Source organism: Furipterus horrens, unplaced genomic scaffold (genome assembly GCF_987537825.1).
Source record: "Furipterus horrens unplaced genomic scaffold, mFurHor1.1.pri manual_scaffold_3, whole genome shotgun sequence".
Lineage (NCBI taxonomy): Eukaryota > Metazoa > Chordata > Mammalia > Chiroptera > Furipteridae > Furipterus > Furipterus horrens.
Window position 1 is genome coordinate 85,187,895 of NW_028327173.1, and position 21,860 is coordinate 85,209,754.

The 21,860-nt window shown below is 40.4% G+C and overlaps 1 protein-coding gene across 2 annotated transcripts in view; it reads left to right on the top strand.

The window, feature by feature from the left end:
• The window catches only part of ADTRP (androgen dependent TFPI regulating protein), a 92,342-nt gene that overhangs the window by 44,756 nt on the left and 25,726 nt on the right, over nt 1-21,860 (top strand). For both annotated transcript variants that reach the window (XM_090269815.1, XM_090269814.1), the window contains exon 5: nt 20,885-21,000. In XM_090269815.1, the coding sequence (XP_090125941.1) occupies nt 20,885-21,000 (116 nt within the window). The remainder of the gene's footprint in view (nt 1-20,884; nt 21,001-21,860) is intronic.

The following is a 21,860-nucleotide window of genomic DNA, read 5'->3' on the forward strand; positions in this document are numbered from 1 at the left end:
GTTCAGGCTGAGCTGAATAAAGAGCAGAAGATATAACTGCAGCCAGGATTTGTATTATGCCTCACAGGATTTATAAGGAGTTAGGATTTTATGCTGAGTATGATGGGGAAGGGCATCATTTCAGGGAGGCCTTATCTTGTAAGAGAACACTTTCAATGTTTAAACTACATAAACTATATAAAGTCTGAGGAATAGGCCTTACCTGTCCTTTCCCAATATACTACATGTAATATATATAAAATAGTGCTTAGGGCTATATAAATCCCTCTTTCTTTTCAGCACTTACCTATCTATCAATTATCTAATCTACATTGCATTTTATTATTGACCCTGCTTACATTTCAAGATCATCACATTCGCTACACCCTAAGAAGGGCTTAGTGGAGGTGTGACAGGGAGGGGAGGAGTGAAGACCAGTTAGGAGGTGTTTGCAAAGTGCAGAAGGCAATGATGGAGGCTTGGGTTAGGAGCATGGCAGTGGTATTAATAGATTTTTACCTTAAGATACAAGAAAGGAGTATGGATAGAGATGCTAGGAGAGGTCAAAGGATTGTATAGGAGGAAATTGATTCTGAGATGGCTATGAGACCACAAAATCTAGGGAGTTGGACATATAAGCCTCAGGGAGAGTTCTGGGCTGGTGACATAAATTTGGTTGTCTCTATCATAAAGACTGTTTTTAAAGTCAAATAAGATTGCCCAGGGAGTAAGCATGGTTAGAAAATATATCCCAGGACTTAGCTACAGAACTTCCAGTACTCAGGAGGAAAAGCAGGATAACTCAACAAAGAAGATTTAGAAGGAGGTGCCAATGAGTTAGGAGAAAACCCAATGCAGTTTAGACTCTTGGAAGTCAAGTATAAAAAGGTTTCAAGAGAGAGGAAGTATTTTATATCAAAAGCTGCTGAGAGGTTAAGTAAGTTGACATTGTAAGATGACTTGAGTTAAAATTTTCCATTAGATTTGGAACTATTGGGCTCTCTAGTATGAGAGCAGTTTGATAAAGCAGTGGGGAGAGACAGAGCCTTAATAATGCTGTATGTATTAGTTTCCTTTGCTGCTGTAGCAAATTAACATAACTTTAATGGCTTAAAACAAGACAAATTTATTAACGTATAGTTCTGGAGGTCAGAAGCTCAAACTGTGTCTGATGAGATAAAACAAAGGTATCAGCAGAACTGCATTCCTTCAGGAGACTCTAGAGGAGACTTGATTTCCTTGCCTTTTGCATCTACAGTCACATGCATTCCTTAATTCATGGCTTCTTCCTCCCAAATTTGTTGCACCATTGAATCCTAAAATCTTCTCTGGCAATTTTCTACTCCAGGCCAGGTCCACATTAGAAAGAGAAAATATGACTGCCACCAATGACCAGGAAATGGTATTGGTAAAGAGTACATCATGTGACTCTGGAGGGTATAGAGGTCCACTAGGTAAGCCAATGAACAGATGCTATCAATGGTGTCCCACTGGAAAGATCCTTTTTCAGAGCATTGTTCCAAAGCTCCTGTGAAAGAATGAAAATAGAATCATTTGCAACACACATATAATTATTTTTCAGGTTTAATCACTACAGTGTTATTTATGGATTATCCTCTTGGTTAAAATACTTTCTAGCCGTCCCTTTATTCATTCCATTCACTTCTTACTCTAAGGTAGGTTAGACTCCCCAACAGCATTCACCTGGGAAACACTAAGTTAAATGAATGCTTAAAGCTCAGCAGTGAAATTAGAAGCTAAACTAGGATAAGGAAGCAGAATTAGCTGAGTAAGAACAATAAAGGCATCTTGCCCCTCAGGAAGTCTCAAGGTAAATAGAGTGGATGCTGATAATGAACTGTCGAAGGATTACCAATCTACTTAAAGTTTTATGTAATGAGTACCAAGCATTCACAGTGCCTGCTTTCTTAATCTCTAGAGAGCAGGAACCCAAATGGTGAAAGTATATCTTCTTTTTTTTGGAAAATTTCAATTCAGAGAACTTTCAATGTGTGCTGAAGAGCAGCTTGCTTTTACAATTCCATTATCCAGCGAGTCTCTATCCACAGGCCACTTTTAAAATAGAATACCAGTAGAAAGTATATCCCAATTTCAAAGTCAAGGTCAAAGGTTTTTAATGATCAAAAAATATGTCCTGTCTTCTAAGAAGTTAGTAGGAATTTGAATAGTTGAAGTCATTCAGTGCCTTTGAGGGTTTGCTAGTGGGTCTCCTCCCCTTCTGTGTGATGTAATTAATCCTCACTTCCATGGCAACCATGTGTAATACTACCAACAGGAAGAATGACTTTATTCTGGAGAATAACCAGGATGGAGAAACTCATTGCAGAAGATCCTAAGCCCCTCTGAAGTATAAAGAGAAAAAAATCAAATCTAAGTGGATAAGAAAGAGCTGAAGTCCAATGATCTCAGAACAGAAGTGAAAATGCCCAAGAGCTGCCCAGTGGGTGGGTGGGAGAGCCTTCTCTGACACATTCAAATGTACATCCTCTTTCTGATCAGAGGGCAGCACAAAAGAGCTCCCTATGTGCTTCTAGTTGCTACATAACCCACAGCAGACACTCTGACAGCTGCAGAGTCCTGTCCTTGCCTCAAACCGAGAGCTGCTGACACACTTGCAACCAGCCCCCACGTCTCTACCCTGAGTCTCTTTATCTTTTCTGCCTACAGAGCAGTCTTGTGCTTCATTGGGAATTTTAGTTTGTCCAAGTCCTCTACCTCCATCTCACTTCCAGGTCCTTATGTTACCAGTCAGTAGAATATTTATTTCTAGAGGGCATTATCAAGTCTTCTTGACGGTGACGCCATTTGCACACAGATTACACACATGGATTTCTAACTCTCTGATGCTTTATGTCTAGCGTTTTGGATTCTGAGCCCTGCCCTTCATTTCCCTCTCCCAATCCAATGGGCACATTCATTTACACAGAGGCACTTGCTTTGCCAACTTCTTCCTAAATCTCACCAACTCTTCCAACCTATCACCATCCTTACTTACTAACCAGTTTCATCCTCTTTCTATCCCTTTCGTGTATTTACTAGATTCATCCATTTTCTTTAAAATCTTACACTAGAGCAAAATGAAAGCAAAGTGAGAAAAGATGTAGAGACAAGGAAAAACTCTTTCTCTAGGGAGCTCCTCCGTGTTGAGGTGTTTGAGACAGAAATGACTGTCAATAGTCTATGGCCGTTGAGTAAAAGGTTTGATCCAAGTGGAGACCCTATCTCTATGCTCAGTGCTTTACACTGAGGGCCAAGTATATATGCATAGCCTCTTAACAATGGACTGACAACTAAAAGCATCACCATTAACTAAGAGCATCACCATTAACACAAAAATCTAGAGGCATGGTGTTTCACACTCCATCTATCCATTCAAAGAATCAGCCATCTAATTATGAATGTTTAAAACAGAATGAAAACCTGAAGCTAAGTACCAGGTCTATAGTCAGGCACAAGATGTCCTGGCCATTACTTGAATATGCTGTTTTTGCTGTTGTCTTAAGAACATATGACCATAACAGATAATAATGTTCTATTTCCCTTTTTTACCCATTTTATGATTGACAGTAAACATTCTTTTGTAGTGATGATTGGCAGAGAAACTAAAATACTTAACCTATCAAGTAGTATTTAATAGAAGTCTTTTGTCTCCAATCAGCTCAAGGAGTTTAGTTTAAGGCTTACATGTAGGAACAGTTTAATTAATATGCATACTTTTACTGACATATTTTAAAATACTTTGCTAACCTAATAATGTCAGAGTTAGTAGTGTGAAAATTTAGGATCACAGAAATTGTAAGCCTACCAAAAAAAAAAAAATGTGCTTAAGAAGTACTTGTTGAATATTTAACAACTGGAATATTGAGTTGTGCGTCCAGTGGAAATGACACTTAATCTTGGTAGCTTTTTTTTGAGGTGATTACTCTTAGAGTGTGGTGTGGGTAATCCAAGACATATCCAGGTACAGGTCATCGAGAAACGAACCACCTATGAATTATATTCTATCTTCACAAAAGTCCTTTCACATCAGTTAAGTTTCTTTTGGGGCTAAAAAGTTGAAAGGGATAAATTATTAGGAAGAAAGGTGCCGGAGCTTGATTCTAAAAAAAGTCATATTGGGGTGAATGGAAGAAAAATTTCTTAGCTCTTAGTCTAAATTGCAAAAATGATAATCTCAGATGTTTTCTACATGTTAATTTATAATTTCATGGAGAGAATTTATTTCAGTAACAGAAAAACCTCAATTCTGGCCCCATTTCTTCCATTATTGTTACATGATTTTTGGAAAAGCCAATAGACCTCTGTGGGTATTGGGTTCCTTAAAATGAGTGTGTTAGTTCTTAATTCTCAGAATGTTATTAGGAGCAAATAAAATAATATGCATGCAACATAACGAGCTATCAATGATACATAATGATCTATGTCAAATTGTTGTCAATTTGAAATCACTATCACCCCTTCTCCACTGTGTGGTGTGGAGGAACCACACACAGCTCCTAGAATCCCTTTCTGCATGTGGTTCCAGGTGAGAATCAGCCAATGAGAGGCATTCTCATGAGATGTGAAAGAAACAGAAGAATCCATTTTCTCTAGAGGCAGGTAAAAATAGTTATGCAGGAAGATTCAGACACAGGGTTAGCAGTGGCTGCTGGCCAAACACCTAGGAATCACTTTATACTACAAGTTGCTGAGATCAATGGTGGCAGCCCCCAGAGACTTGAGAATTGCCACAGCTTCTTGGCCAGCTGCCAGGAATCACCCCTTCCAGCATAAGCTTCCTGACTTTAACTGCCCTACCCTTTCTAAAAGCTAGCTGCCTAAATTCTAAAACCTTCCTCCGCAGAAGGTCTTGACGGACTTCTGTGTTCCTGATGTAGTCATGACTCATACATGACCATAAAATTCCTGCTCCTTCCAAATCATGACCATAAACCTTAACATGAGGTGAAAGTTACCCATCCAAAGGAAACAGGATTCTGAATGACTTTGTTTCAGGCTGTAGAGTGGGTGAGTAGCCTGAAACAAAGAAAGAAACATTACAAGGCACCTACAATGTTGAGGAAAATATTTCTAGAGCTACTTTTAAATGTTTGACTTACTGACAAGAAAGTAATGGAAATCCCCCAAAACTAAAAGAAAACAGAAGAGCATCTACCTAAGAGAGGGAAGTATAGGCAATATTTAAAAAAAAACAATCACTGATTATTTCCTAAAATTTATGAAAAATTAATCCTCAAGTTCAAGAAGTGTCCAAAAAATGCCACCCAGGACAAAGGGCAGACATCTAGCCACTTGTATGACACTACATACAAAAAGAAGCTCCAAAAAGCAGACATATTAATAAGATGGGTTTCCCAAAAAGAAATTACTGCTAGACTGATAGCTTATTTTTCAATAGCAATGAAGAAGCTAGGAGATGATTAAATAATAGCTTCAAAGTATTGGAGAAAAAAACTGCCAACCTATTTACCCCTGAGAGTATATAAAGATATTCCCAGACCTATGAAAACATACTTTGTCACCCACAGACCCTCAGTTATGGGAAATGCTGAAGGACATACTTCAAAAAGATCTCTGGAGGGAGGGTTGAGATAGCAAAAGCAATGGCAAGCAATTTGTTCAACTTATGGTGACTTAGAAAAGGAATGAATTAAAATACTGAATGTAAATAGAACGTATGAAATTAAGACATCCTAAAGCCTCTTTGGATTGCTGGTAGGGAGAGGCTAGAGATAATGACATTGTAGCCATTACAAAATCAAATAAACATGTCATGATGTCTAAAATAACCACATAGAAATTATGTGTACAACTTGCACATTAGGAGAAGAAAAAATGAATAGTTCAGGGGAAAAATAAAAATGAATGAGAACTTGAATTCACGGTCAGGTGCTGTTCTAAGGTGTAGGGAAAAGCATGGAACAGGCCCTGGTGTAGGGTAGTTGCAAATCCATGAATACAGGAAGGATTAAGTTAACTCTCCCTAGAAGTATTACTGTTCTTGAAGGCACAGATCTCTAAATTATGCAATAACCTCTAATTGGGCTATTCCAGTTAATCATGTTGTTAGACATGTGGAGCTGGCAGCAATATGGGGAAGTCAGAAAACATTTGAGAGGAAAATTTGAAGTTACTAAAGTACTCATTTCAAAGGGGTAGGCATAAACAAAGAGAACTAATGATTAAGTAGTCCATTTTGTTCATCCCTTTATTCCGGACAAGAACCCTGTTTCCTAAGGTTTATCCCACAGGCTGCTATTGAGTAATACTAAATCATGATTATAGATAAATTTGGTGAAGTGTTCTTTTTTCTAATCCTGGCAGCTGTCCTTGGTGGAGAGCCCCTTAGAGTTTCCTGGGAACTAAGAAAAGGCTCTTGATCATAAAGTACCTCTTGAGGTGATCAAACTGCCTGCGTTCTATGACCAGCAATGTAGCAATTAAGCACAAGTTTGTATTTCTTTATATTCCAGAGCATACTGTTTATGTGTGTATGTATAATTAAAGTCTCAAGGTTGGGTTTTAGTGTCACCAGGATTGCTTGCTTTACTTTTGGGTTAATGTCAACATAGGAGTTCTGCACACAAACCTACAGAACGATCTGGGCCTAAAGGTCAGGGGAGGTGGGAAATGCAAGTCCTAATTGTTAACTGGAATTTCCCCCATTGAGAGATTTAACCAGTAACCAAACACTCAGCCCTCCCACAAGATGCCCAATGACCCAAGATAGAGACTTTGCTAACAGGTGCTGCTCCCTACCCCTCGCCCCCCAATTTGTCACTATCCTGAATTCTAGTAAATTAGACTGAGCCATCTGTCTCTTTCACTTAAAGTCTCACTAGAAGCAGGATGGCAGCTTGCTGCTAGGTCACATTTCTGGGACCTACTCTCTGGTATACGGTCTTTTGAATTGCCTCCTCTATGAGAAGATGAAAGGAAAGACATGAAAAAGAACATTCCTTCCTTCTGCCACCTGAAGCAGAGGTAAAGCTCAGTTTATAAGTTCATTTTCCTGAGCTCTGCCCTGATTGTCACCAGGATTTGGGAGCATGGGAGGTAGTTGTGGGGTTGGCTAATTAGTTTCCTTCAGGGCAGAGACATTGCCATTCACACTGCATGAAAAAGAATGTATGCCTCTCCAGATGGAATAGAGGCCAAGAGCATTGCCCCAGACCCATGTGTATTATCTATACTTATTCTACTCATTCTTCTTATTCTGCTCACCAACTGTTTCCACATTGCCCAACCCACGGCTCCTGTTTTTGCCCCCATCTTAACTTTCAACAGCATTCATCATAGTAGACCTCTTCCTCTTTGAAACTACTTTTTAGGTTCTATTGGTAGCACATTAACTAGTTTCCTCCTACCTCAGTCTCTGCTTGTGTCCTCTACCTGCCCTCTAAATGGTGGTGTTCTCCCAAGCTTGTCCTGGGCCATGTGCTTTGCCAGTACTCTCTCCCCAGTAGTTCACATCCATCGCCATAGATTTAATTCTATCCACATGCTGAGTCTCTACTCAGATCTCCTCTGAGTTTCAGACTTCCATTTCTAACTGTCTGTCTACCTGACATTGCTGTTATCAGCCCATTTCTGAGTCGACTTGTCCAGAAGTGGACACGTAATCTCACTTCCAAACCTGTCCTGGGATCCCTTTCAGGAAAAGGGGCCACCATCCTCCCAATTGCTCAAGACAGAAATCAGCATTGACCTTGTCACCTCCCTCCCTCCCACCACCCTTATACTCAATCTGTTAGCTAATCTTGTCCCTTCTACCTCCAAAATATGTATCAAATCTCTTTACTTTCTAATTCCACTGCCAATACTTGGTGTCCACCTTCACTTTTCCCACACAACACCTCCAAACTGGTCTTCCTGCTTATATTCTCAATATTCTCCATACAGCAACAAAATACAGTTATCCCTTGAACAACTTGTATTGGAGCTGTGAGAGGCCACTCAAATGCAGATTTTTTTTCAGTAAATACCTGCACTGTTTCAATCTGTGTTTGGGAGTCCATGGATGCAGAGGGACAACTATATGCATTAAGCATCCACAAATTTTGCTATCTATAGGGGTCCTAGGACCAATCCCCCACAGATACCAAGGGACAACTAAGTTATTGGGGGTGTCAAAAATTACATGAAAACTTTTGACTGCAGGGTGTAGGGGGCATGTAAACATTCCTAACCCCTGTATTATTTGAGGGTCAAGTGAGTATGAAAATAGTCCCCCTTCCTATTACTCTGAGGTATTAAAAAATAACCAGCTTAAAAATGACCTCCTCAGACTATCCTTCCCTGACTACTTGACTTAACATACCTTCACTTTTCTTCTGATGCATAGATTCCTGTTTGTGTCCTTCATAGCAACATGCCATGATTGGTACTTATGTAGTCTTTTACTTGTTTATAGAAAATTTTGCTGGTTAAACTATAAGGACTATAAGGGCAGGGACCATATTTGTTTGCCATTTAATCCCCAGCACCTAGCACAGACTGGCGTGGGATAGGCACTTACTGAAAATTGCTGCATACAAGAATGAATGAATTCTTTATTTCTTATTACTCTGGTAGTTTCTCTGTGCCCTTGACTGATGCCAGAGTTCCTTATTGGGGGTATGCTGGGGCCAGGTAACGTTGAAGGCAGAGAGAAAGCCTTTAGTAACCTTGCCTTTAGAATCTGTGGCTGACATTATATGTTCTGATATTCTGAGGTATTATTCTATATAGAAAATTATAAGTGAGAAAATTTCAGAGAGTGAATATTGGTACCTTGAAATATCTATCGGGCTTTTAGTTGTTATATCAAAAACATGATGTATTAGTGACTGATTTATGTCGAAAATGCAGAATCATAGTAGTTTCACATATTTTGTTAAAGAAGAGATGATGTTTGTTCTGATTTGAACTGTTGCTCAAGGATGGATGCTCTTTGGTAGAACTATTTCCAGGCTCATGCTTTCCTCTGTTACCACCGTTCTTAGATCTTAATTAGGTAACTGTGTACTCATGTAACCAAAAAGATTTCTCAGCAGCCACTGAATCAAGGAAGAAAGGTGGCAAAGTTTGAAATAAGGAAGGAATGAAGACACGACCTCACAAGTAACCAGATGAAAGAGAGATAGTCAAAGGAATCAGTTTAAAACAGTCTTTTTATCATGAGAAGTGTGTGGAAGGCCAATTTGCCCCATCCTCTTCATTGCTGGGCTAGAACTGGTCCTGAGAGAGATGCTTGATAATATCCAACCCAGGGTTCCTCTTGATGGACAAGGAAGCTAGTAATGGGGTTCATTAGAGTATGTATGTAAAAAGTGAATCTGTTGTAGGTGGAAATCAGAATCTTCCATGAGATCACAAGGAATCATTCCAATAATCCATGCATGGGGGATTGTGATGTGGCAATATTTATTGGTTGGAAATAGACCCCTGGATTTCCAATGTCTCATCTCCTGTCCCAAATGGAAAAAGTCCAATCGTGTTTTCAGCAAGGCCAAAACAAAGGCCAATGTTCAGAGTTCTGCTTCATCTTAAAGCTTAGTCCTTTGGAGCCCATGCAGTCTGCCACAGCCTCAGGAGCAGCTAGACCTGCATGGTCACATGCTTCTAGGTGAGACAGAACACATGAACACATGGGGCAAGTGCAGGTCACTGAGAAAGAGAGCTTTGTTCTTCTGAGGTTATATCTGGGATCTTTTTCAAAATAACCAGTCAACTTCACAAGTGTTCATGGGCTTCAGATAGGTCCACACCCCTAGTTAGACTGACAAGCCTCTATGGTCAAGCACCTCCCTCTGTGTCCCCCGCAACTATCCAGTACTTGAGTGGGGAGGGGAGGAGTGTTAATCCCCTTGGCAGAGTAATGCTATGATCCCTTGGGGTGTGAAAGCGTTGCTTCCTGATGAAAAAAAAACAGGTTCATGCCCTCCAGTTTACTAAGCTCAATGTCTAATTCCTTTTGCTCTCTTTCTTATTAATAACTAGTTAACCTCTTACAGTAACAAATCCAAGAATGTAGAACTCCACCAATATTTGGTGGCTACCATGGAACCTAACAGTTCAACAGTTCAATAGCAATCAAGGGTCTTCTTTTTTTTTAAGGGAAGAATAGAAAACCCTCATAAAATCAAGGGAGATTTCAGCATTTCACTTCCCTTAATAGGAACATATTTATCGGTGAAAATTCATATTTGAAAGCCAAAAACAAAACAAAACGAAAACCTTTGTGCTTTCCAGCCCCTGAGTTCAAAAACCAAAAACTGCATCATTTCAGAAAAGCATACTAGAGAGGTCTCCTAGTATGAATTGGTTGAGAATAAAAGCTTATGTGTTCATAAAAGCCACAATTTACTATCCTGTGGTAAGAAGGAATTTTGTGACCTTTTAAGAAATTTTGTTTTGTTTTTCTTAAGAAGACCATGATAAGGAAGTGAGGCAAATTTCTTGGCAATGGGAAGATTGTTTCAATGCAATAGGCTTGCATTCCCAGAAATGTAGAGGGCTCTGTGCAAGCCAACTTGTCATCAACTTGTCCTGCATGTAAGTTCCTAAATTTTACAATTACAAACTCATCCAGACTTCCACCCACCCTTAGGTTTTGTGAAACAGATGGTAGTCGCAGCCATGGAGACATATCTATGTTAACCTCTGAGCTTCCAGGGACTCCAAGGTCCAAGTCTAGCAATACTATGAGCAGGGAGTTGAAATCCAAAGATGTGAAGGACCACACAGGAACATGGGGCATCATTCTGAAAGGAAGAATAAGAAGTTTGGGACACAAGGAGCAAGCTCCCATGTGCTCACCACAGTGTCCTTGCCTGTAAAACCAGGTGAGAGTTGTACTCATGTCTTAATACCTTTCCTTGACATTTTACCACATCTTTCTCAAAATATTCTCTTTTCTTCTTTACCTTACCTCCATATTTTCTGATTGCTCCCTGTCAATTATATTTGTAAGAATTCTTCTTTTGCTCATCACTTAAATGAAGGATTCTCAACTGGGATTGATTTTGTTCTCCAGGGGACACTTGGCAATATCTGGAGATAGTTTAGATTGTCACAACTGGGGGTGGGTGGGTGCTCCTGGCCTCTAGTGATTAGAAGCAAAAGATTCTGCTAAACATCCTACAATGCACAGGCAGCTCCCACAACAAAGAATTATCTATTCTACAGTGTCAATAGTGTGGAGGCTGAGAAACTCTGGTTTAACTATTGCTGTTCCACAGTGTTTGCGCCACAGTCCTTTTTTCTTAACTCATATACTCTCTTAGGGCCATCTCATCTACTGCCACTAAAAAATAGTCATATCTACACTCTATTTGCTCCCACATCTCTATCTCCAGCTAAATTTCTCTTCTGAGCACCAAACTCATATCTACTGTCCTACTTGGCTTCTTCAGTTTTATGTCCTACCGATTGTTTTGTTCTCACCAAGGGAAAAAAATGTCCATAATTGAAAAAGTAGTCTGTAATATATAGTCAGGTATATTTCAATAAAGGGGGATTAAAATTAACTTTTATTTTGAAAGAACAAAACACAACTTAGTCACACTCTATGAGATAGCAAGACACAGTTTGATGTGACACAAAAGCTGTTGAAGAGAAACTCCTAAGTCTTTTAGGTCAGAAAGATTTTTACCTACTGAGTGAAAGAGAAGTTGGTTTTTGCACTAAACAAGAAATTATTCTCTTTCATTGTGGACTTCAAGGGCTCAAGCCAGCACCACCTATTGTTTATCATTTTCAGAGACTCCGCTATATAATGCTTCAAAACTAGCCTAGTCCTAGTTCTGCAGGACTACAATATATTTATGTTAAAATTCATTATTTTTTGAGGTCCAAGACCATACCTTACACACTTTTTAATTGCCTGATGTGCTGAAACGTAACTGCTTCTCATGAGATATTTAATGGATATTCAATGAGGGGATTTCCCAGGCAGAATTCTCTTTTTCTTTTACCTCTAGACCCACTCCCAACCATTTCCTCCTCTACTGTTAAAGCCTCACAGTGATCTCATGGGTCCCGTACATAGCCTGACATATAAACTAATTCTAAATCAACCAATTACTTGCATTTGGGAAAATCACTGGTGAGCAGCTGTCATTCTGGCACAATGGCGGGTGAGTCCCTATAGGAGCTAGGTCAGGTCAGCAAGGGAAAGTTGGAAGCAGGGAGGAGAAAGAGTGGAAACTGGACCATCATGGGATCAATCATGCGGGGAGTTTGGAACTTTGCCTCAGAGCTTGGGCTTACAGGATGCTTTCACTATTATCTCCCAGGGAAACCAGTTGCCTACACATTCTGAGTCCTTTATTCGCATCATGGTAACATATCTGAAAGGAAGGGACAGAACCCCGAGAGATGGTGGCTCTAAAGCAAGAACAGATCTCTGTGTTTCCCAAACTTTCTCTTTCTTGAAAAGAACAGTCTTCTTTCTCCAACTTGGAGCAGCTTTCTAGAGAGCTACCCATCTGTCTATGTCTTAAAACAAGTCTCCATGTGTGCAGTGTGGAGCCAGGCACAGAATCATAAAGGAAGGGTGCATTACAGATTAATATAGAATAGGGGGAATAAGAAGATATTGAACAAAACCTGGGGAATTTCCACCTGGCCCAATTTCAGAATGGAGGGCCAGAGGCCTATGGGTCCCAAGATTAAATAAAAACAGCCTCTGCTGCCTGCATATCTTTCAACTTCTGCAGGGTTGCCGACTCCTGGATGGTGACACCCCTTTATTGAGTCTACAGTTTAGTTGCCACGATGTGGGTAGCCAGATGTTGTTCCCAGGAGTCACATTTTCTTGCAAGGTTCTCTGTGACCCACAACAGCCATTTTTTCAGGATTTGGGGTGCAATCTATAACCATTACAAAGGGTAAAGATGACCAGCCTGAAGTGAGACTGGCTCTGTGGCCCTGCTGCTACGGACACAGCCTGATGTGTGGCTGCCCAGGTCAGGTGAATCTGGACTGCAGCTGTTGTCTTCCTCACACCACGACACTGGCTTCCCTTCGCAGGCTTTGCAGAAGAGTTCTCTCTTCTTCCTCTTTCACCCCATTCCATTGTTTCATTGATTCATTCATTGATGCCACAGATATCAAGTTGCCAGGGTAGATTGAGCGCCATGCTAGACACTGGAGGTAAAACGGTGATAGCTCTAATCTTTGAATTGTTTCCATCTCTAGGGAAAGTTTGCCCAATATTAGGTGAATGCAGTAATAAGATGCTGTGAAGGGGATGGGCACAGGGAGGTCTAGCCTTGCTGGGGAAGGGCACCTGCTGGATGTTTCAGATTTTGCTCTGGAGTCAGTGTTATCTAGGCTGAGCCATGTAAGATGAGAAGAAGGTGAGAGAAGGGAGAGATACATGTGTGATGTATCAGTGGTGAGAGAGGGAACTATGGGTGGAGTACAGAGGAATCAGGAGGTAAGGATGGGGTGAAGGCTATAGGTGGGAGCCTGAGCATGAAAGTAAGACAGGACAGCATAGTAGATCACAAGGGACTTTGTAAGTCATGTTAAGGACTTAATTCTACTTTTCAACACGAAAATTCAAATGAAGAAAATCAGTCAAAAAGCATTTATAAATCTGAGGTGGGAGGGAAGCCCTGAAAAAGGAGAGGAGAACTTCGACCTCAAATTGTTTATAATTTAACTCAAAAGAGAAGAAAAATACATGAAATTGACAGTGTAAAAAATAAAACTTGACTATAATTAAGCACTGAAGAGTCTAGCATGGACCAAAAGATGTGGGAAGAACAGACATGTGATGTGGGTGTGACATGGATGGAACATGGGCCACAGAGGTAGCAGAAAGGGCTAGGTGCTCAGCTCCCAAGATGCAGAATGTTTTCTTGATGCGAGTCCTTGTCTGCAATAAAAGGGTGTCAACATTACCACTGACTTTCTGAATTCCTCCACACATTCAGATCCCAATGTCATCAGCACGATGATACCTACACTTGCAGCTCTAAAAACAACACAATACTGGCTGTTGTCTGACTCACAATCAGAACAAAAACGAATAAAAATACTCATGAAGGAAATAGTATTTCTGGAGTCCTTCTACTGTTCTGATTATCAGAAAGCTACATAATTATACAATATTATTTCCTTACTGACAGAATCCCCTTCAATAGATTGTGTTTTAAATTTTTTTGCCTTGAATTTTATCAGTTTTCGGAAACTAGACCTCTGTTTTTGCTCTGGGGACATATTAGCACTGCCTACTATGACTTACTGTGCCCTAAATAAAATGCAGAAAAAAATTAGTTTCCTTTAAAAAAGAAAAAAGAATGGTGTACATTTCAGCCCTTTTTATTATGGCTGTCTGGAAAGGTATTGCTAAATTTGAATCTCAATAATAATTTGAATCTCTCAAACTAGTCTTTTCATTATCCTTGTGTTTCATTCCATTTCCTTCCCTAGAATTCCTTTCTTTTCTCGTTAATTCTTTAATTATGTTAAGTGAAATAAGCCAGGCAGCGGAAGACAAACACCATATGATCTCACCTGTAAGAGGAACCTAATGAACAAAACAAACAAGGAGCAAAATAGAAACAGAGATATGGATACAAGGAACAGGCTGACAGTGACCAGAGGGGAGGGGGATAAGGGTGGAAAGAAGAGGAAAGGACTAGTGAAGGAACATGTATGAATGAGCCATGGACATGGACAACGAGGTGGGGACTGTCTGTGGGAGCAGGGGGCAGGGGATGGGATGTGTGGAGAGCAAAGGGGGAAAATTGGGACAGCTGTAATAGTACAACAATAAAATATTTATTAAAACAACGAAGACTAATTTGAGTCAAAAGGAGAGAAGCTGTCGAGATACTGTGGAAAATGGCAGAGAGATGGGCTTGGAGAAGGAGTATAGGCAGGGGACTGAGGCAGCAGGGAGCCGCAGAAGGTTTTTGAGCCACATGAAACTTGTTTTAAGAACGTAGGTCAAGTTGCAATGTTGAGTATGTATTGTACCAAAATAGAGGAAAGCTGGGCAGGTGATGCTGGGGAAGATTAAAGAACAGGCAGTTATAAGAAGAATTTGAGGGGGAAAGTGAATCACATTTGGATATGAGAACTAAAGGAATGAGTCAGTGATTACAGCAGGTGTCTAAGGGTGTTATTATTGCCAGAGAGAGTTAAATTAAAGAGGGGGATTTGAGTGCTTTGGAAAGGGAGGGAGGGAGGAGGGGAGTAGGAAGAGGCAGATATACTCCTGATTATAGAGTCCTAAGATCCCAGTTCTTTCTTTTGTCTTACCCTTAACTGAATAGAATCTACATAGCCACTTCTTCACCAGGCTGGACACCATCAAAGCCAACTAGCTTCCTAGTAGAAGAATGCTGCTTTGAGATGTTGGCCAGACTACATATTAACACAAAGGAAAGCAGTGTAATAAGTAAAAAAATCACTGAAATAAAAAATCACTTGGAAACCGTCCTTAGAAGATTCAGAAAGTTATCACTTAACCACCTGTTTAATTCACACATGAGTTCATAAATAATGGCAGTCTTTTCTTCCTTGGCCCATTGGAGCATTCATTTCTCTTTCCAGGTCAGTAAAGACCATCTGTAGTTCTTCCAACATTTAATTATGAAAAAAATGTTAATATAAAGAGCACAGCTTAGAGAATTTTACAGTGAACACCTGTATTACCCACCACTTAGATTCTAGTATTAATAGTTTACTGTTTTTGCTTTGTCACACTTGTATGCTTCTATCCATCCATCATCGCAATTTATTTTGGTGCATTTCAGAGTAAGCTGCAAACATTACTACTCCTCTGCAGTAAATAAAGCTACTGGTTTTTAATTTCCGTTTTGAATTTTTAGCAGGCTGGGCTGTGTCAGCTCACCTATATAGACTACGTGGCTTTTTCTGCAGGTGGTTTATCTCCCCAATCTCTCTTCCCCAGGCATTTGAACATTGACTTTAATTATAGTGGTGCCTCACCTGTGCACTTGAGTTCCTAGAAAGTGGAAAAGGGAATTTTTACAAATCCAATTATCATCTCAACTATAGTATTTGAGACAAAAAAAGACCTCTGCAGGTAGTGTAGATGAAAAGGGGTGGGAAAAAAGTTTTCCCCTAGAGATATAACCAATTTAGCTCATGTCTACATTTCAAGGTCACTGTATAGCAGATTGACTTAAAGCAAAATTTACTTCACCTGTAACAACATGGGACCTATAGAGAGTATAGATGGTTAGAGGCAGAAACTGTACTGAAGGAAGGTGGTAGAGAGAGAGGTAAGTTTTTAGCTGGCACATGGATGATATTATCAAAACCAGAGATTGCCTTACAAAGACTTGAAAAACAACTATTACTGCATGTAGTTTTCAAGCTTAAGAAACATGATCTAGCAGTTATAATAACAAGCCTGTTGTTAACATGGCATTCTATTAGCGTTTGTTTTCCCTCCATTTTCACATGTCTTGTATTTACATTTAAGTTTTAATTGATGTCTTGACCATGTATTTGGCCCTGAGGAGATTTTGTGAAGGTTTTCATTTTTTAAATAAATTAAAAAGTGACATACTTAATATATGCTAAGCAAAAATATCCACCTTAACGTACCCAGAAATGAGGTCTTGGTGCAATAAAACTTGATTTAAAACTTTCTATCCATTAGCACCATAAACCAAAGACATTATCTTAAGAGACTTGGGGAAAGGATATCAATTTGGCAAGAGCCAACAGAAAAAATTAGTTCTCAGACCCAAGTGTTGCCTGAGCAGGGGAAAGGAGAACCCCGAGGCAGACATGACGTGGGCAATATTATGTAAGTTCCCTAGAAACAGCACATAAACGAGCAAATCTCTCAATGACCAGTCCAAGAAGGTAGCAGCTGTTTTGTTTATTTTAGTCAACGTAACACAAGAGCTCGTTCAACAAGAAAATGAACTAGAAGAACAAGGTAGAGATCATATTTTTAAATGTTCTTTGATTTTTAAAATGTGTAGGCTCCCTGAAATTTCCCTCACTGGAGAAAATTAAGTGTTCTTTTCTCAGAGATAAGAGTGTGACCATCCTAGCCTTATTGATTCAGTCCTTGGAGCCTGCATGACAGTGTTGAGCTGTGGGCTCCACAGGTTATGTCAGCGATTAAGTCTGGCCTCTTTCACAAGAGCCAAGTGAATGCATTCCATTGTAAGTTCAGCTTCATACACAGAGAAGCTGTTTATAACAGCTATTTATCTGCTGGTACGAGGTGAGTAAAAGTATGTGCTCCTTACTTCCCATGTTGCCACTCATGTAAACTTATAAGAATTTTCTACAGGCTGGTCAATTTTAACTACAAGGCTATTTTGCAACCAGAGCATCTAAATGGCAACTATTATACTAAGGCTTAAATCAATATTTCATGCTTACAATTCTGCTTCCAAGATATTCAAATGTAAGTAGACATTATACCAAGGACAGAGGAAAAGACACAGTTTAGTAGAAAAGAATGGGAAAAGAACAATACTGCCCTTTTAACTGATGATTTTAAATGAGATATTTAAAGAAAAATCTACCAGAATGGTGGCTTAATTGACAGGGAAAGATAGCTTCTTCCATCTCTCTGTTTACACATACTATTGTTTCTGCCTATGGTGTTTTGTTTACTTTGGACGAAAATATTTTACCCCCTCTGAGATAATTAATTTTTGTCAGCTTCACTATTTATAAGGGAAACTGAGAAACTGTTAATTGAAATACAGAATGAGTCACAGTTTTCAGCAATTTTTGGCAGCATTCTAATTTGTGTCAATCTCAGCCTAATTATTGGATTTTTTGGAAATAGAAAGCATATTTGATTTTTCCCTTACTGATTTTTTTCTTCCTCTTTTGTAAAAAAAAAAAGAAAGAAAGAAAGAAAAAGAAAACACTGTGCTGCCTGACAAAGGTTATATCGTTTATATCAACATGAGGTGAAATACCAGTGCATCTGAAATACCAGGAGGTTTACCGTGCCATGCTTGGCTCCTCACAGTAGCTAAATATTTAGAAAGCTCACAGAATGTGGTCTTCTTCCTTTCTTCATTTCTACCCCTGCCCAGCCAAAAAATGTGTTTCTTTTAGAGACCTTTTAGCTGGTATTAAGCCACAGTATATGGCCCATCACTAATGACAGCACTGAAGTAAACTTCCCAGAAGTAATCAGGAAGGATTCATTTGGAAATCTAATTGGATGTCACTTGCAAAGGGCAGGTTCCTAGAAGAGGTGACCAGTCATGCATCCCTGAGTTATTTGTTGTAAAAGCATTAATCAGCATGAACTCATTTTCTCCTAATGCACACGCACTACATTGTTTCACAGGAATTCCGTTCCAAATGATCATTAATGTAGAGAGTGGCAGCTGCTGACTATAGACAGGGTTAATAAAATCTGTCAGATCAACAGCCAGTGTAATGGAATTGTTAATGGTTGCTAATAGAAGTTAGATCTTTCCTGGCTGTGGCAGAATGAAGGTGGATGGAGGGGCAGTGGCTTTGCTAGGCAGACAGCCCCATCTCTCCTGTCCCTGAGGCAGCTGTGGCTGGAAGCATAGGCACCAGCTGTGGACTGAGGGAGGGAGGCATGGGGTGGCTATGGGAATGGCTCTGCAGCACACCCCAGCTGCTTGCACATCACATCCTCCTGCAGCCCATGGACCAGGGCACATCTGAGCACCAGGTACTGTGCACACCCCAAAACTTTGCCTGGCCCAGTCCACATTGGGTCAGCAGTGAGATGAAGGATGGTATCCCAAGAGGAATAACAATCACAGCTGCTGCTCACCAGAAGTTTCCTGGGCCAAGGATCAGCCCTTTACATGCACTGATCTCAACCCTCAGAGCAGCACCCCTATAACATAAGTATGATTTATTATCCCATTTTATAACTGAGGAAGCTGAAGTTCAGATAGATTCAGAAACTAGCCCAAGTCCAGATTCAAAAGTGTGTGCCGTTAAACACCATATTCTTTTATTGGAGAGAGAGAGAGAGAGAGAGAGAGACAGAAGCTGTAGCCTAAAATCAGACCTAAAATAGATGCCAGGGGTGACAGTGGGTCTGGAAGTCTTCCCATTTGCATATTCAACCAGTTGGTATGTTTGGGACCAATCTTGGACAAAGTATATAAAAAATATGGTTTGTCTGAAATCCTGTTTCTCAAGGCTTTGTTACTAAAATGTGGGTACCCAGGGCCTTTAAGAGGCCTAACTGCTCTGTGCTACCCAACAGCAGTTTTGGTAGGGGGCCCCCCAGGAGGCCTGGGGATACCCCACACTTAAGACTTGTTCCTTCTCTTCCCACCCTTGCCCCATCAACACTTGTTTCATTTCCTGTCACCTAAGGGTCTTGACCTCCTGCCTGACTGTACCTTAGCTGGGTCGGGTGATCTGAGGAAGCTACTGCCTCCTGGAGCTGTCTCTGAGCACAAGAATGACGGGACTGACAGCAAAGGACATCCAGAGCCAGTGCCTAGGGTTCCAGCAGCATAACTGAGCATGGAAGCAGGGTGATAAGGGAACTGTGACATTGCTAAGTGCCCAGTGACTCCTGTAACCAAGGCGCTGACATAGCTGCCTCAGGGCTCAGGAACGGGAATGGGATGGAGTTTGCAGGTAAAGGTTATGAATGCGAGAGGGGTAAAAGAAGAATGACAGATATAAATGTAAAAACTATAAAATGCTAACATTATTTGATGTTCCCAATAAGCACAGAGTATGGCAGAAGGGCAAATTTAATGTGTTTAATAAATGAAAGGACACTTCACATAAATTCAAGCCACCAACCTTTCTCAGATCTGTTCACATGACTAAAAAGGGAGCAGGCCTCGTAGTCTTTCCACCTGAAAACACCACTATTACTAAAGGCTTATTTCCTTGATTACATCATTTAAAAATTTAGTGTTAAGGGTTCAGAAGATGTGAGAAGGCAGGTGATTGTAAAGGAGAGGATGAAGCAGGGTAGGAGTGGGGAGGACATAGAGGGTTTAGAGCAGTGGTTCTCAACCTTCCTTAATGCTGTGACCCTTTAATACAGTTCCTCATGTTGTGGTGACCCCCAACCATAACTAAAGCATAGTGATTAATCACAAAAACAATATGTAATTACATATGTGTTTTCCGATGGTCTTAGGTAACCCTTGTGAAAGGGTTGTTTGACCCCCAAAGGGGTCACGACCCACAGGTTGAGAACTGCTGGTTTAGAGGGAAGCTCTCACACACCCCATAGCACCTGCCTCCCATCAACAGGACATTTCCATGGTGCCAAGTGCAACAGAAATGTAGAGACGGGCTAGGATGTATTCTCTGACCGCCAAGATCCTACAAATATACACCATAACTGCTTGATTGCATGGCACAGGCTATAAAGGCAGTAAAATTAAGTAAGAGACATTAGCAAGAGGAAAATTCAGAGTCAGCATCATGGAGGATCGCACTGGTTGTGAAGAACATGGATGATGTGAATACAGGGAGAGAAGACACATTTCACACAGATGAGGCATGAACAGAAGTATGAAGGTGAGAGCAAGCATACCGAATACAAAGAAAGATGAAGGAAACAACTTTGTTCCAATGGAGAGCTGTGTGCATGTGTGTGTGTGTGCACATGCATGTGTGTATGTGTGCATATGTGTTAGGAGAGGGAAGTAGCAGGCAATAAGCAGAACAAGAAAGGTGACGGCACTTTACAAAGAACCTTGGTAAACAGATGAAGGAGTTTGGGTCAGTATGATAAGCAATGGTGAACCTCCGTAGGTCCTTTGGCATCTAAGGTGCATGATCTCAGACAAATTCCAGCAGGTTTCACCTGGTAGTTGTGGAAGAAGGCAGAATGGAACTGAAGAGAGAATGAGAAACACTAGGAAGCCAAGGCACCCTGACCTATGATTTGTCATCTTTTCTTCTCCAGCACACATCCATATTCCCCTTCTCACTGGTTGAAGTCATCCTCAGGCCACACTGCTATCCATTGAAGAAGAAAGGACTCACCTTGTTGGCTGCTGCTAGTCTTGCTTACATTAGCAGGTAAGAATTGCCAAGAGAAAATCAACTCAGACTTGTCGTTTAAGTCTCTGAGGAATATTCCAGAAACATACTGTTCTGTAAGAGTGCCTTCATATTGAGTTAATAGGGATTTTAGCCATCTTTAAATTTTCCAATAAGAAGACTTTTTAAAAAATAATTTATTTGTTTGTTTATTTATTTTTTATTTTTAGAGACAGGGGAAAGGAGAAAGATAGGGAGAGAAACATCACTGTGTGGTTGCCTCTCACTCGCGCCCCCAACTGGAGACCTGATGTGCAACCTAGTCATGTGCCCTGACTGGGAATCGAACCAGCGACACTTGGCTCGCAGGCCGATGCTCAATCCACTGAGCCACAGCAGCCAGGCCCAATAAGAAGAATTTTTATTGTTTGCTTTTGATATTCACGGAAATATCACATGCAAAAATAAATACACAGATGGTCACACACATGCACTCACATGCAGCAAGGCATGAGTTACACTCTCCTCCTCACAAAGAATTTATCGTTGCAAAACTACATGTTACTTTCCTCAAGAAAATGTTGATCTTTGGTTCCATTTCTAATTAAATATTGGAATAGGTGGGTGATCCAAGGCATCTAAACCTATTCCTTCTAAAAAGCATTTGGCAGGTTGAGCATGCTCAGTTTGGGCCATCCTGTTACCTATATCATTATGGGTTTATTTGCATCAACATCTGGCACTAGAGCTCCTCGAAGGCATTTGGGCAATTGCCCAAGGACCTGCAGAACAGCCTAGCAGGGGGCATGCAAGATCATTTTAGCAGCTGGTCTAGACTTTACTCAGCCACCTGGCGACACTAATTCTCAGAAATTCTGTCCGGTGAGTGGAAAACCCCT